Source organism: Pogonomyrmex barbatus, unplaced genomic scaffold, assembly GCF_055798465.1.
Source record: "Pogonomyrmex barbatus isolate J1 unplaced genomic scaffold, ASM5579846v1 scaffold5, whole genome shotgun sequence".
Taxonomy (NCBI): domain Eukaryota; kingdom Metazoa; phylum Arthropoda; class Insecta; order Hymenoptera; family Formicidae; genus Pogonomyrmex; species Pogonomyrmex barbatus.
This window is the reverse complement of record NW_028297149.1, coordinates 7064738-7082750: the sequence shown is the minus strand read 5'-3', so window position 1 is coordinate 7082750 and position 18013 is coordinate 7064738. Positions and strand designations below refer to the sequence as shown.

At 33.6% G+C, this 18013-nt stretch overlaps 1 protein-coding gene across 6 annotated transcripts in view; it reads right to left on the bottom strand.

Moving 5' to 3' along the window:
• Positions 1–18013, bottom strand: part of hlk (hulk) — a 33592-nt gene that overhangs the window by 8626 nt on the left and 6953 nt on the right. For 2 of the 6 annotated variants that reach the window (XM_011636128.3, XM_089081431.1), the window contains exons 2-15: positions 15236–15418; positions 14857–14997; positions 13292–13327; positions 11835–12017; positions 11304–11447; positions 11045–11227; positions 10761–10892; positions 10372–10686; positions 10063–10245; positions 9825–9956; positions 9392–9706; positions 8969–9298; positions 8564–8884; positions 7930–8112 (exon numbers count right to left, since the gene is read on the bottom strand). In XM_011636128.3, coding sequence (XP_011634430.2) covers positions 7930–8112; positions 8564–8884; positions 8969–9298; positions 9392–9706; positions 9825–9956; positions 10063–10245; positions 10372–10686; positions 10761–10892; positions 11045–11227; positions 11304–11447; positions 11835–12017; positions 13292–13327; positions 14857–14997; positions 15236–15418 — 2781 coding nt within the window. Of the gene's footprint in view, positions 1–832; positions 3001–4053; positions 4366–5752; positions 6065–7371; positions 7423–7929; positions 8113–8563; positions 8885–8968; positions 9299–9391; positions 9707–9824; positions 9957–10062; positions 10246–10371; positions 10687–10760; positions 10893–11044; positions 11228–11303; positions 11448–11834; positions 12018–13291; positions 13328–14856; positions 14998–15235; positions 15419–18013 lie in introns of those variants that run through there. The other 4 variants (XM_089081429.1, XM_089081430.1, XM_089081432.1 and 1 more) reach the window with 3 other exon arrangements.

Genomic DNA, 18013 nt, shown 5'->3' with positions numbered 1-18013 from the left:
AATTTCATAAATCATAGCAAACATTATTTAATATATATTAAATAATGTTTTGCTAAATATAATATATTTTTGATAAAATATCTATATATAAAGTGTTTATATTGAATGACAATTATTTTTTTATTTTCTCTGAAGACGGATTTTTATAATAAAGTTGCATTACTTCCATTAAGTCCGTAAATATCTTGATTTATCATAATTTATTTTATCAAAAATAATTCATCGATAGAGCGATAAATTCATTAGTATTAACGCTGTTCTGGAATGGCTATTTATTTTTATCAGCTTCTTATAAACAATTTTTGCAAAAGTATGAATATTTTTATAACAATTATGTTTTATATCTATATGATTATTGTTTAATAAAGGAGATTATAGGTATTTTTAATTTTGTTAAAGATTATTATTTACGAGAAATGTACGCAGAATTTGTACGCAGAAAAGATATCTAAATTGGTACCAAGCTTAAACAGACATTTAAATTTGTTTGAGAAAATCAAGAAATAATTAAAAAACTAAACTTTATTTTTAGAAATATACTTAATAAGAATAAAATTAAGATAAATTGAGATAAATTGAAGAATAGAATTGAGATAAATTTTTTTAATTCTTCCTATAAATTGTTTTTATATTTTTTGTCAGATATTTTTGTATTATTTTATTTCTATTTAAATTTATTTCTATATAATCCATGTGACTTTAACATAGATTTATGTTTCGTATTCTAAGTAAATTTGATACTTTTATCAAAACATTATTGTATCCAATTGTATACAATAATGAAGAACTATATCATTATTAGAGCAATGGTGAACAAAGCAAATACAAAGGATATTAGGAAATGTATTTATTGTTATCATATAATATCGACTTTTATTATTGTACATGCTGCTCTTATGCAAATAACAAGGACTTATTGGCTCGTACGCAACGTTCACGAGCAATAATTCATGACCTCTGATAACCGTAATCACAGATACAGTGTGACAAAAAATTTTATTATAGTAGGTGATGCGAATTTTTCTAAAGTATTTAAAATAATTGATTCTAAAATATTTAAAATAATTGATTTTATGCTCTTTTAGGTCGCGATATTATTACGCGAATCTCGCCTGTAACTTGACAATTCCGAAAGTAATAACGTGTTTGTATGTTGCGCTGATTATCGGACACTGAGCGACAAAATGGCGAACATTTAAGATAAGAGATATTTTAATTACAAATAAATAAATATATATATGAATAAATAATGCTTCTATTTTCTCGTGCGATCTAATCGCAGTTCATCAAAAAGTTATTCTTCAGATTTTTATTGATTTATGCGATCAGCATAAACTTAAGCTAAATAAGTGATTGCTAGATGCAACAAATGTCGAATCTCGACGTATCTTAAAGGAAGAACAGGACATATCTATGCCGAGACTAAAAATAACATATCAGAAAAACAACATACAATCATATTCATAATTTGTAAGATTCTTAATAAGAATCTTATTTATAAGATTTTTGTACGTATAGTACGTTCATTTGTTGTGTTATTCCTAGTCCCGAAAATTAATAAATCCCGAAATTTCAAGGGTGAGATTGCGATAACGATAATAAAATTATTATGATGCCAAATATTTTAAAATTCTTTTTATCAATGTTATCAAATTTGTAATAATGATGATATTCATGGCCAATCTGATTTCTTCCCGCTTTAAAACAGAAGACTGACATAAACACACTGTAGGAACTCCATAATTATTAAGAAATCTCGTTATAAATAAGTTGTAGGCAAGACATTCGTTCAATTTCGCGTTAACTCTGAGCCTCAGCCATTCTTGAGATCTCTTTAGTCTTATAAATATAATGTTGAAAAGGAAGATTAGCTCGAGAATCAGTGGGTTTTATTGGGACAAAAGAAAAAAAACGTATAGAGATCGGTGAAATGGAGGCTCCAGAACGAAGGGTTTTAGTTACAAACGATTAATCTTTCTCTCTTTTTCACGTTAAATTAAACGCTAGAGCGTGTACCGCAAAATCTAGGTAGAACACTATCGATAGTCTCGGCAACAGCGACTCCTTCTCCTTCTTCCTACACTATAAAGTCCTACCCATTACTGCGAATGTTATTGATGAAATGCAACAAATCGGCGGTATCGCTCTTCGTGACGTTAACAGGTTAACAGGTAAAACAAAACTGATAAACAATATTCAGCGTTAGACGATGATCAGATGTTAAGGATCGAGATTCTACATAAGAAATGCATACGTTGCGAGAATTATGTTTATCGCATGACCATTGGCAGGCACCGACATACTCTCTCTCTTTCTCTCTCTCTCTCTCTCTCTCTCTCTCTCTCTCTCTCTCTCTTTCAAACGTTGCTCATCTCGAATTCCTTCAATATCGTATATACACAGCCGATGCAAATTATTTCTCCATAATGTTCTTTCATTGATCGTAAGATGCATTACATCTAGGCTTCTTAACATACGTAAAGAAACGTTAAAATTGCTTGAAGATGTTCGGTTATTTTTCTGCGCATTACACACGGATGAACACATTGAGAAGAAAGATGACATCGATTATAACGATGAAGATGACATATAATATTGATGGCGATGACGCTGACGATGATACACAGAATAATGACGAGAAGAATAATGAGTTTGACGATGATGAGGCAATATTGTTGATAATTGATAAACGATGACGACAATAGGTGGTATTAAATGGCAACGAAACATTTTTTGTTCCTTTAAGAAACATAAAATCTTTACTCGCTCAGCGACAAAATTCGATTTATCTTGTCCGATCTACTAGCACATAGTAGTACGGATCATGTAACTTCTTCCGTCATTCTGCGGATTCTCTGTCGCGCGAATTTCCTTGTTCGACCATCGTCCTGCGAGTCCTCTTTCTTCATTTCCTAATCGCCGTTCATAGTTCGATCTTGCACATCCAGACGCCGATGTCGACCATTTAGATTTTCATGAGGTACGGTATTCCAGCCACAACTGCAACAACCCACAACCCCGACCCAACTCTCAGTGAGAGGACAGAAAACTCATGATCCTTCGCGCCATTATGTATTAAATATGTTCTTGTCCTCTTCAAAGACGATCGAAGTACGTTCGAAGAGACGCGTGGTCCGAATTCAAAGCGGATTTTGAATCGGCCAACGTAAAGTTCGAAACTATAAATTTACGAACGTTAGGAACTAGGCTGATTTACGAATTGGCATATCGCCGAGAAAAAGATTATCCAAGAGTCTATTTATTGACAATTAAATATAAATAATTTTGTAAAATCGCTAATTGTTACATCGAGAGAGTGGCTCCTCGTAATTCGTAAATTGCCTTAGTTTTATCGCCGACACGTTGAATCATTAAGAAATTACACTCTGCGTTTAATCAGTTGATACGATAATAACCCGATAATAAGTTAACGGATCGGTCGACGCGATTAACGACTTGGTGCCCGTTATTCCGACGACTCGAAGACTCGGAGGATCCAGCCAGTGCCGGTGCCAAAGCCGCGTGGAAGTCACGTGTCAAATCTTCGTCTTGCTCGTTCGGAAGTTGTGCGTCGATGACGCTCTTCATGGACCGCGCGAAACCCGCGAGGTACCTGCATCCGAGATACGAGGACGAAGAGTCAGATGACCGTGATCTTATTTCCGTTGTAGCGAACCTTTCTCGCGCCCGGATGGCTCGGCCTCAAAAAATCTTCGAGCTCACTTTTCCTTTCCGTTTATTTATTACGCTAAGCAGTTATTATATTCATCGTTCACTATATTTTTCCCGAAAAAAAGCAATTCGTTAAATCGCTGCCCACAGCAGGCAATTCATCGTTGATTATTCTTTCTTTCTAATTCGAGTTAATTTATTTGCACGTTTGCTATTCGATTTCTATTCCAAAGAAATCATTGTAACGATTTCCGGATTAGTAAAAATTTGTTTTCCTTGATGAAAAAAGATATGCTTATACATATTTAGTTTGCCAAAATAGCTGATGTTGAACATACATATGGGCAGCCATTTAACTTTGCAGCCAGTTGAAATATTTACCGCTTCCGAAAAATCCCCTTTTGGCCTTGGACTTGGACTCTTTTGCATCATTGTCGACTTTCGATATCATCGCTGATTTTTTGCTCTCCTTGGCCGTGAGCTTATTTATCGGCTTCAAACCCGGCAATAGGGGCTTATCCATTCTGCTACCTTGAAATTTGTTCTTGTCCTTGAAAATTGGGCTGATTTTGGTGACCTTGGCGACCTTGGTGCTGTGGTCGAGCTTGGCGGGACAGCACTGGTAGGGCTCATAGGAGGGAATCTTGGGTTTCGCGCTTTTACCTCCCATCCCGATGTAGAAACAGCCGTCGCCTGCAGTAAGCACAAATATACAACGAGTCAGATATAAGGAGAATGAGAGATTTGTAAAAATTGGCTAGCCTATGGCTAATTGGTTTCATCGCACGAGTCAATCTGGATTACAGATGATAAAAATAAACGGATAAAAATGATCAAATATAATGGAACAAGTGGAATAAAATGATAAAAAGAGGAAGAACGAGGAGAAAAAATAAATAAAATAAACGAAACATTGGAAACAAGAAAGAGAGATTTCCTTTCTTGAGGAGAAACAAAAATATATTGACTCGTGCGATCTCCGACATTGCTAGCGCATAGAGAACGTTCCACTGCAATCCCAATTGCTTAGCAAAAGCCAAACGTGCATGTTTTTAATAGACAATGTTTTAATAGAAAATTCTCGCGGCGAGTCGACGACTCTTTCTAGGTAGCCGTTAAAACATGAACCAGCCTCCTCTTCTCAAGGTACGCTCGATAATGTTTTATTTCGAATATCGAACAAAATGCGTATATCGTAAGACAAAGAAAAAAAAAATGATTGAAACTTTATGCAATATTTCACGGACACTATATCACGTTAATTTGAAACTATTTGTCAATGCTATTTTTTTTCTTTTAAACGGAGACTAGTCCGATTTATTTCGACTCGTAACTCGCTGCAGACGACAGCTGTCAAGGCAGGAACCATCGGCTCGCTTCGGAGAAGCCCGTATTATAATGGGTAAAAATGCGAACAAGAAAGATTAGAGCTACGTACTTGTCATTTAAATTTTTAATAAGAGAAAACCGAGTGTGATTATATGTTATTAAAATATAAAATAAATAATAAAATAAAATCTGTAATTATTAAGTTAATATAATTTATTAACATTTTAAAAACTATTAAATTAATAAATTAAAACTATTAAATTTTAAATCGAAATTAAAAATATTTTGTTGATAATGACTTGGTTCATCCAAGTCATTATCAACAAAATATGATGATAATGACTTGGTTGCGTAGCTCCGTTAAAGAAGAATTGTTAGGACATGCATTGTATGAAAAAGGTGTGGGAACTCTAAGGAAACTCTGACAATTGAGTGGAAATGAATCCAGGCTTACGGATGCATTTTACTGTGAGTAGAAACAAAAAATGATAATAGATATGATAATAGATTCATGCAGGTATGTCCTACACCGCCCAATTCTACCGTGAATTGTGAGTGAACAGCCAAGTTTCAGTTATATTATATTGTTTTAATCAATACCAATTGATCTATTGGTATAAATTTCTCTACTGCTTTTGGGAGAGCTTTTTATCACTGTATAATTTTTGTCTTTCGCGCAACACAAAGCCCGTCACACTTCGATCTCACGTGAGCTCCTTTTCGGCCTCCTGGGTTGTCGTTGGACCTTTACCTTTGTCCAGGATTTTCTTCAGGGCTTTGTTCAATTTTTTATTGGTATCTTCATCGTTGTCATTTTCATCATCATCATCATCATTATCATTATCATCATCATCCTCTTTCTCATCATCATCATCATCATCATCATCATCATCATCATCATCATCATCATCATCATCATCATCATCATCATCATCATCATCATCATCATCATCATCATCATCATCATCATCGTCGTCGTTGTCGTCGTCGTTATCGTCGTCGTCGTCGTTATCGTCGTCGTCTTCGTCGTCGTCGTCATCATCATCACAATCATTATCATTACCTGCATATTAACGGATCATGGATAATATACAGCGCGATCAAAAACCAAATTGTGTACCTAGGTTTTTTGTGATCGATACGGCCTCGGTCCAAAGGGATAACATGCATAAAAAAATTTTTAATGACAAACATTATTGACGCATCACATTAAAACATTCCCGCAATTCTGTTACATACGCAATATATTGTTATATTTTATTATATAAAAGAGAAAAATCGATATTTTTTTATTTCTCCTACCTCATATGTTTATGGTTTACGCGTTTGTTTATCACACGAAATGGATAAGACAGGTTTAGGTAACCAAATACCGTCGAAATAATCGTGCTTATGAAAAATTATAAGTAGAATTATCGCACTTACATAATTTAAAAAAGATAATAAACAAATTAACTAATAATAAAATTTTGATATTAACATCAATTATTATACATAAAATTTATATTCTTATAATACATAAATAAATAAATTTATCTACATATTTCTATACTTTTTCTATTATATCTATTTTTTTCAAATCTTTAAAGGAATTTGCTTTATAATCTAAATTTTCAATTTATAAAATAATTCGCGATTTTGTTTTCATATCAATGAATCACGAAAGCTTCATTAAAAGCAAAAAGAAAACAAAAGTAGAGAAAAGTCGGCCGTTATTAGGCGAAAGCTGTAAAATATAAAGCTTTGATACTTATGCAATTAAGAAACTTGTTACTTATTGTAATTCCACGATGATACGCCGTAATATTTTTTCTTTTTTTTTTTTTTGTAAAATTATAAGTTTGGAAAGATTTGCACGACTCATCACCGCCAATTATGACACGTTTTAGATTATTGCATCGATGTAGCTGAATATCAGTATGTAACTAAATAGCGAATAAAAGAAATGCAAAGTGAGATAAGCTTGTGAGTGTAATTTAAATGCATTATACCGTAATTGAAAAATTATGTATGGCTAGCGTGCATGTCGAAATTCGCGTTATACGCGTTTCATCAAGCTTTGTGACAAAATCCAAATTTCGATTTGATCCTTTTTCTCTATTAGTACGCGAACCAAGACATATAACAGATTATAAAACCGATAAATTTTAAATATTAAGTTTTTCCCTTAGTTTTGTTCATTTTTCCTTTTATTTTTTTTTTTTTGTTACGACTGTGATCATGGTGATCGTGGTGGTGGTAGTGTGATCGGGGTGATCACCACGGCGTGAGTGTTGTACTCGTAGCCCGGTGGTATAGTCACGACCGAGATTAACGTCACAAAGAACAGTACACCAGTAATAATAATCATCATCCTAGAAATCTCCTTACTTTTCTGTTCGATTAGCCATTCCAGAACTCTGTCCTCGTTCTTAAGATTACCTACAAAAGGCACACACGCGTATCAGGATCAGCTAGGTTTGATAATGCACCATGATCATTTCGCGTTATCGCTTTATCGACGTGGAAGTTGCTGAAAGGAACACGCTAAGTCGCTCTTCATTGTGATTGTATTATATATATATATATATATATATATATATATATATAAAATTCTCTCTGAATATATTTACCATTATAATATATTGTCATAATTTCTGAGGGAGAAAAAGAGAGAGAAAGAATTAACAAGAATTATTTTTCATTGAAAAATATACTAATTTCCATTATCAAATAAATTCTATTTTATAGAAATGTCTTTATTAATTAATAGAAATTTATTTATTTATTTATAGTTTAAGTAAATTGAAGAGTGACTTAATAAAGGAAGAATAGCAGTCGTATAGCATAAGAAATTTAATCTTGTACTTCTTTCACAAAAAACGAGAATTATTTGATGAAGGACAGGGTGAGATAATAGAAGCAAAATTAGAACCTTTTGGCACTTACCGTCGTACATGATGGGGACTCCGGTCTCGTAATAAACGAGAGCCGGGAAGGAGAAAACGCCGATTTCAGCCGCCAGTTTAGCGTCGTTCGATTTGACGAATTGAATACCGTGTTTGTCGGTATCATCGTCAATCGTTTCTAACTCCTCGAGGATCTCCGGGCAAGATTCACATTTGTCGTCGTCTATCAAAAATCATAATTCTTCTATTATGTATTTGAAAGACATCTACACAAGATATAGATTTCTTTTTTATTAACTTATTAAAACAAATGTTTACATCTATAAATTAATTTAATTTTTGAAAAGATCAAAATAAATATTGATATATATATATATATATATATATATATATATAAACATTATAAATATCAAAATAAATATTAAGCGTTTTGCTGTGAGAAAAAGAAAAACATTTTTTTTAGAAATTTTATGTCTCTCATTTTTAATTCTGAATTTTTGGACCAATTTTAAACTAATTTTCCCTTAAGATTAACATATCAAAATGAATATATAAGAGTGTTTTTATTATTTTTACTTTACTTTTATAAATTCTATTAAATCTTTACCTATAATTTTGAAATATCTTATATTGTATATCAATATAAATTTGATAACTTAAAAATTAATACTTACAAAAGAATACAGCGAGATGCTCGACATCATTGATGAGCACTTGCAATGTTTTTCTATCGACGCTCTCGATGACATCCGGAGTTGTTGTGCGAAGTTCGAGAACCCACTCTAAGATCTCTTCTTCATGCATCATATCACCTGAATAGATCTGCCGGAACTTGTGTCTATAGAAAGCTAACGCTGGTAGTCCTGGAAGATCGTATTCCTTCTCAATTCCCTCGTCAGAGATCTTCACAAAGTCGATATCCTTCTCTTCGCACTCGTCGTCAATGTTTTCAAGCTCCTGGAGGATCTTCTGGCTCTTCTTGTCGCCTTCTTTGTCTGCAAACAAGTGTTCTCACTGTATCACGATCAATCAATCAATTACATACAGCGACGCGTTTGATCATCTTGTAACTGACGTACAAAAAAAGACAACGATATAATCGTTCTCGTCGAGAATGTTCTCCAACATTTTAGCATTGACTTCTTCGATTTTTCCTGGTATCTCCAAAGTGTCCTCGTCCGTGATCCAAGACAACACCTCGTCTTCATCGTCGAGATCGCCGGTATAAATCAGCGGATCCTTGTTTCGGAAGAACGCGAGAGTCGGGAAATGCTTGATACCATACTTCTTTGCCATGCTGATGTCCTCGGTAGTAACAAATACAATACCCGTTTCGTCCAGCTCGTCGTCGATATTCTCCAACTCGTCGAGGATATTGTCGCATTCTTCTCCTTCGTCGCAACTTCCACCTGTCACAATGTTTGATCGTTTGTTTCAAGCAAATAAGAAAAATGTTTCAGTGTGCTCAATTGATAATGCTAATGAGATAAATGCGTGCTTACTGAAATATACCACAACGTATTCGTGGTCTTCTATGAGATCCGTCAGTATTTCGTCCGTGACCTCCTCGATGGTAGCGCTGTTCTTCTGCTCTATCAGCCATTCGAGGACCTCGTCTTCGTTCAGCAGATCGCCTTCGTATATCGCCGGGATTTTATCCTCGAAGTAGACCAGAGTCGGGAGATGATCGATACCATATTCTTTGGCTTCTGCGTCGTTGTCTATGCGGACGATGATGATTCCCTCCTTCTCCAGCTCGTCATCTATGTTCTCCAACTCGTTCAAGATCCGCATATCCTGCTTATCGTCCTTGTCGTCTACGAAAAAGAATCAATTCGCTGGTCGCTCTCACTCGCGGCCATACAACAGCACCTACCTAACAAGTAACAGTGGAAGAATGTTAAAAGGAGGTAGAAAGACGAATCGATCGCTTACAAAACAGGACTGCTATGTACGGTGAGGTCTCTACGAGCTTTTCGATCATTTCATCCGTTACTTCAGGGATCTCGGCATGCTTTTTCTGGTGCAACAGCCAGCCCAGTATCTGATCCTCGTTCATGAGATCGCCTGTAAAATAATAATTAAGAGAACTTTGTCAATAATTCCATTACTTGCAATTATATTATTTTAATTTTTTTTTAAATAGAAAGAGCTTGCTTTCAACAAGACTAACCATCGTAAACATGTGGTATCCTTCGTTCAAACAGCACCAAGGTAGGAAGCGAATCGATACCGTATTCCTTTGCCTCGTCCAAATCGCTGATCTTCACAAAGGCTATATTGTGCTGGTCACAATCATCGTCGATGTTCTCTAGCTCGCTCAGCACCTTCTGGCTCTTCTTCTGGTCTTTGTCATCTGTGATGATGATAGAATTACATCAAAGATTATACCAACGATTATATCAATAATTAAAAACAATGCAATTTTGAGTAAAGGAAAAATCAGACATAGAGAATAAAAGCGCGAAAAATAGTTACTGACAAAAGAGAACAGCTACGTGTGGCATCTTCTCTATAACCATGTCAAGCATCTCGTCGGTGACGTCTTCGATCTGGTCAGTCTTCTGCTGCTGCTCTAACCATTTGAGCACTTTCTCCTCGTCCTCGAGATTACCCTCGTACACCATAGGAATGCCCTTCTCGAAATAAAGCATCGTAGGTATTTTCTGAATTCCGTACTCCTTAGCCTCCTCCGCGTTGTCGATTTTCACAAACGCCACGCCGAGCTGATCGCACTCATCGTCGATGTTCTCCAATTCATTGAGAACTCTCTGAGACTTCCGATCGTTATTATCGTCTGTGTTATTATTATAAACATGCTTTAATATCATTTACATCTAATGTTGAGATTAGTTAACACATATTGCTTACAGAATAATACGGCCAAGGTCTTTCCATCTTTGATGAGACGATCCAGCATCTCATCGGTGACGTCTTCGATCTCGTCCTTCTCGAGTTGTGACAATAGCCACTCCAGAATTTCGTCTTCATTTTCTATATCTCCTGCAATTGTCGCATTATTTTCTCTCGAATAAATTGATTTATATAGATCTTTTTATTAATTTAGAGATAGTATAATTTTTTGTGATCACTTTTTATATCATTTGCGTATAGATATTATCGTTCCATTCGATATGTTTGATTCACCTACCTACCGTCGTAAACATTCGGGATCTGCTTCTCGAAATAGACGATCGCGGGTAAATCGTCGATTCCGAATTCTTCTGCCGCCTTTTCGTCGTCGATTTTTACAAACTGAATCCCATGCTTATCACAGTCATCATCGATCTTTTCTAGCTCATTTAGGACTTGCATAGATTCTTCGTCACCATGATCATCTGCAAATACAAGTGCACGTTACAAAGTGAGACAAAGGCAAATAAAGATAAAAAAATGATATGAAAAGATGCGAACAGAACAGAACGACTAAATTGTCAATGTTTCCAATTAGTGTATTCAATGTCTTGGCTGTAACATCTTCGATAACATCCTCTTCATCTCCTGTACTCTTGTTTGCCACCAGCCATTCCAGCACATCTTCTTCTCTACTCAACTCATCTAAGAGCACGTACTGCGAGTTAATTTTATTTCTGTATTGCTCCATATAATTAAAATAAGATAAAGTAAGAAACATAGATGATGCAAAAAATTTTATAATCTTTCAATTAAGAGCAATCGAATTTTATAAATAAATAAAATTTCATTTGATTACAAGTTACAAGATATTATATTACAACTATCACAAATAAATGTTTCAATAAATATTTCAATTAATTAATATTTTTAAAGAAAAACCAAAATGTCATTAAATTATCTTACGTTATCTCTATGTCTATGTAAAATTTAAGTAAAAATTTAAGTAAATCGCACATTGTGTAGTATTATGCATTATTTATTATTTTATTATTTTATTATTTTATTATTCAGTAATTTTCTCATACTTACGTTCGTAAATAATTGGAATTTGGTGCCTGTAATACACAAGAACTGGGAGAGGACCGAGATTATACTCGTCCGCTAACTGCTCGTCCGCAATCTTTACGAAACCGATACCTAATTGATCGGCTTCATCGTCGATGTTCTCTAATTCTTGTAGAGCCTTGAGACACTTTTTGCAGTCTGGCTTGTCTGTCCCATTTAAAATAAAAAAATGCATTATTATGTGTTTCTGTGTAGAACGGCGAACGCCGAGCGTCGAGCGTTTTGTTCCGTCAAAGTACGGTACTTTTCCCATACAACATTAAAAATTTGTCTCCTACAATTCAAATTTTATTTTTATTCAATTATTAGGTGTATTTAATAACATCAATAATTTTACTACACATAAAATATATAAATATATAAATATAAATATAAATATAAATATAAATATAAATATAAATATAAATATATAAAAATAAAGAATTTTTCTTATAAATCTGGCTAAATATTATATAAATATTTAAAATTATAGACGACTGTTCTTTTAAGTATGTTAAATCGTCTTAGATGCAAATGACATCGAAACGGTTGGATTAGTATACACAATTATTCCCAAAGTCTCACTCTTATAATACACATTGTTTTATTCTAAACAGGGATGCGGAATATAATGCATTCTGTGTCTACATATGATTGATACACACTCATAAGTGCAGATGATACTTAAATATTTGCTAATACTTTAATTAGCCAATAATCACAATTCAAGCGCTAATAAATAATGAAAGAAGGAAATGTTGAAAAACTCAAGATGTTAATTGACTCTTTCATCAATATTACACGTTATTTCGTATCACAAGTACTAGTTCACTAAAAACAATTTTTAAAAGATTTCATCGTATATGGAAAGTGAAATGCATGAATGTAAAGGCTCTTGCCGCTCCACTGACATCCGTTTCTCTTCGCGTACCGCATCCCTCTGTCGTTGTACACGTACATTGGAGCGAAGTGCTGCAGGGACGACGCGACAGATACAACTCTGATAATCGATGAACACGCAGATCGATGAGTTAAGAATAAGTATTTGAAAAAAAATTGCCGTAAGTAAAGTGCGTATCAGTATCACTATTTCCGGATGTGACGCACTTGCGAAGAATCACTCCCAAAGAAAGAAAAAAAAACAATGTTACAGAAAAGAAGCTCATAATTTTTGCTTCTAACATCATAATGTAATATGATCGCAATAAATAAATTTTGGAAGAAATTGGAGCTTTAGAAGAAAAATTATTTATATTAAACATTGGAATAATAATGATTGCATAAAGTGATCTTTCATTAGTGCATCAACCGAATATCGAATGCGTGTAGCAGTGTAAATGTACGTATACGTGTACATGAATGTATGTGTAAAAGAAAGCGTAAAGTACAGATGCTGTGCCACAAATTTTAATCACATCGATCTCTTATAAGTATGTACTTACTAGAACCAGCGCCCGCACACCGCTCCGTGTCTGGACCTATCCATATCAACACACACAAGAATTTTCACATATATGTATTATTTACAAGTATATTTTGTATGGATCGAATCGCAAAGTGGATGAATATTTTCTAGTATTTTCTAGTATTCGATTATTCTTGCTGCTGTTGGAATTTATTCCTATTGATATAAAAGTATCCATTTTGCGATAGGATATTTTAATTTTAATAATCATCGCCACGGACAATGGACGAAAGACAAAAACAGAAATAACTGGATGGACTTTACAAATATAGTATAACAGACAAACTGACACTTTAAACACTGTATTTTATACAGAGAATGATTTGCTATTCACTAATATGATGTATCATTTTTTTAATTTGTTGCTAAATAATAATAAAAAAAATATATTCTTTTTTTTAAATCCTTCTCTGTATATATGAAATTAGAAACAATTGCAACTCAAGAAACATGAAATTGTGCATGGTGATATGTATACATCTAATATGATTGAGAGTCTTATAATAAAGATGGCAATGTGAAAAACCGCCTTATTAAATTTGCTGTTTTATTAATTCATTGCTTTATGATGATCGACGTGCATATAATAAAAGTATGCAGTATCTGGAAATCACAGCAATTTGCGGCAAGTTAATCGTGATTTGTATGTATAGTGACTTCGTCGCACACGTGACATACACAAATGATTAGTAAGATGTCGGACGATAACAAATTAAATGAACGATAGGTATATGGATGGCAGTCAGGGTACATTACGTAGCATCGCTGTATTCCGTTGATTTTTCGATGTTGACTGACATATTTACTATCCTAAAACTTAGTTTTGTATGTTTTTCAAACCAGATAAAATTTCATGAGGTATACAGTTTAAATAAGTTCGAAGATGTCGAACTTGAGACGGATTGTATTCTGTAATTACTTATGTCTCCATTAATTAAAAGATTATTTATTCACGTATTTAAATTAAAACTGTTCAATTACATGCAAGCAAATAACTTCGTAGTTCTGTCGTTTCAATCTCTTGCTCGCTCATATTTACAAAAGTTGAATAACTTTTTAAAATACTTTTGAATTGGCTTGATACAATGCGGAATTTTCTTTTTTTACTATAAAAATAATGTCATAGTATGCAAGCAATTTAAGAACAATAAATTATCAAAATTTTTTATTGGTTTTAATGATTTGATTCTTTATATGTGTATTTTCCATAAAAGTCTTTAGAATATCTTATAGATATTTGTTTTTTATATTTTACGATTTAAATGTAAATGTTTGAGAATGGTAATAAGAATTATCTTTATTTAGTTATTTAGCTAAGTATTTCGATTTGCCTAATTTTTTCTAATACGTAATATTTCGAATATACATGCTCCATAAACTTTTCTGGGAGATAATTTACAACGAGACAGCATGCTCGATATTTTATTAGAATATGAAAAAATGAACGATTGGAGAACGTACTCCAGATAGTTGCGTGCGGTCTTTTGGATACATTTTTGACTGAGACATAATCCAATACATATAATGAGAAAAGTAACTTACAGAAAAGAACCGCCACGAAATCTGTTTCCTCGACAATCTTCCCCAGTATTTTTGCATTAACTTCCTCAATACGATCTGGTAAATCCATCGCTTCTAAACTCGTAAGAAAATCCAGTACATTTTCCTCATCCATCAAGTCACCTAAAATAAAAAAATTTTATATGTATATAATGATATGTTAATTATAAAACTGATAATACAGTGATTTATTTACACAAGATTTATTTGTTGTTTATTATCTTATTACGTTATAATTATCAATATTTTATTATTAATTTTAAAATTAGTAAATTCTGTGTTATTATTCTGGTTAATTTAATTTCACAACTCTAACAAATTATTAATCATTACTCGAGCAAATGCTTAAATAATCGTTTACCTTCATATATAATTGGTTCCTTGTCGCGGAAGTACGTAAGAGCCGGGAAATTCTTGATACCATATTGCTTCGCAAGTCGTTTATCGTTGATCTTAACAAAGTCAACTCCAAAGTGGTCTGTATCGTCGTCGATTTTTTCCAATTCGGCCAGGACCTTGTCGCACGTGGTGCAACTTCGGGCATCTGTAAGAAAATCACTATTAGTTCTAAGAAATAATATTAAATAATATGAAATATAAAATATGTGGAAATACAAAAGTAAATGTCAATTAAAAAAATATATTTATATTTGATAGAAAAATTACAGTTACTAGTAGAAGTACCTTTAGTACTAAACATAGAGAATTTGATGGAGATTCTGTGTACTAATTACGACATATGTATATTAATTAATTTTTAAATTACTAATCGCATCACGTATATGAAAATGATTCGTTAAAAAAAAATTGGTTAATTAAATGGTTGATAAAAAGAAACATATAAATAAATAACGACGTTTTGTACTTTGATCTTAAGCAATCTCTCCGCTTTCTCAGGTGGCTGTAAGGAGAGATCAACCCCATTTTTGTACATTTTTATGCTTATCGTTCTCGCTCCTTGGCAGATTGCGTGCATTCTTGGCGGGCTGCGCTTCATTCGAGCGTACCGAGACCAAACCACTGTCTCTGCGGCGGGTGTTGGGTTACAATTATCGGCTATACATATCGAGATATCGTGCCCCTCTCCTTTCCGCTCGATGATTTTCTCCGCTTGGGAAAAATCATCATTGCGCCTCGCCACGCGAGGACCTTGATTACACCGCACGGTGACGCTGAGCGATAACGAAGCGCGGGCGACGATGTTACGCGCATCGTCGCATACACGCTTCGCGCGCCCCGCCATTTTTGGTGACGACTTCCTCAGAATAGAGCTAGAAGAAACAGGAGAGGTGGTTCCGATTCTCTTCCCCTCTATTTCTGTTGTCTTCTCGCTCGCTCTCGATTTTGCTCCGTCTTTCTCTTTTTCACTCTCTCTCTCTCTCTCTCTCTCTCTCTCTCTCTCTCTCTCTCTCTCTCTCTCTTGATTTATTTGTATCTTTACCTGCTGGTAGCAGTAGTTTCTTTTTCCATTATATTCTTTGCTTTTGAAATCATATATCTATCTCTCCCTTTCTTTTTTCCTCTGCATCTCTTTTTGTTCATCCATTTCTTTCTCTGTCTTTATCTTTTCATCCATCCCTTTACTCCGCCATCGTTGAGAGTAATGTAATAGCATTCGGTTAACGGACACTCCCGCAAAACGGTTGGCAGAATGGTTTGACTAAGAGACGCAAAGTGAGAGAGAGATATATGAAACACGTAGCGAAGGAATTCTCGAAAAGCTGTGCCAGATAAATTGGACCGTATCCACCGGTTGCCGCCGTAATAGTCGAAAGTTAAGAGAAATTGATAACTCACCAGCCGATACAAATAAAAAAAAAATCGATCAAATAAAAACGAAAGTGGGCAATACTTTCTATTGATATCACTCACAGTTAATAAAATATCATGCAGCACCAGTAAGTACGAATGTATCGAGATATATCATGTATAAGAACAAAAGTACAATTATGATAAGTTTAGAAATTCGATATTTTTACTCGCTTATTCAGGCCAGAACGAATAAATATAAATACGATATCATAAAAAATCTATTTTTACGTTCTGTCATATATCTCCTTTGCTTTTTCTCGCTGAGAAGATCATCGAGGAAACAGACGAAAAGTGATGCTCACATTAATGCGATGATCAGAATCCATGCAAATTAAAAATTAAAATTGAAAGAAATAAATGCAATAGAAATAATTATTAAAATATAATATATAGAGCCGAGATCAATCGAGATTACATGTAATTCTTTTGTGAAGTAACAACATCTCACATTTAGCCTTCCATTAAAGACGACAGGTGCGCTTTTAGAACTATTTCACTTGTCGTCACATCGACAGCTGCTACGAAGAAACGAGGACAGATAACTAAATTATGTTTGTTTTTAGCAAAGAATGCATATTTAATCAAAACGCATTCTCTCTTGTTGTGGTTAACTTTTCGTATTAGTTTCGATTAATTAACCGAAAATCTGAAATATATTTGTATTTGCTCTCAATATAATTTATTGTCTAAATACATGATTTTTAAATTCACATATTTTCTTTTACACTCAATCAACATGACAATCAACATTTCGTGAATGAAATAAGATTATTTTATCAACGTAACTTTCTGATGTAACATCAATCTTATTATTTAATTGAACATTTTGTATTTAGTATACTTGTGATGTTAATTTTGATGCAATTATTGCTTATTTGATCCAAAAAATGATCCTTTCTTCGTCATTTGGACATGATTGGAACGAACTTCTAAACATTACGCTTTAGTATCTTTTCTTTGTTTTTAATTTGAAAGATCTTTCTTTCGGCAATTTAATCTTTGGCTCAAAAACAAGCAAATATATTTGTTCATCCATATTCCCCAGATTTGGCATCGTGCGATTACTTCCTATTAACAAAGTAAATCACTCTAAACATCGCTCGGTGACATCATTCAAGTAATTGTTATTTTTAATAGAATTATATAAAGCATTTTTTATTTATCAAATAGCTGCTTATCATTATTCAAAGTATTCGACCTCTCTACATTAATTCTCATTTACTCATCTGTATATTTTAATGCTGCACTTGCAAAATAAATTAAACGTTAAATACTATATTTTTCTTTTAAAATGATCTCATTCTTTAATTGTCGGGTTGTGTATGCC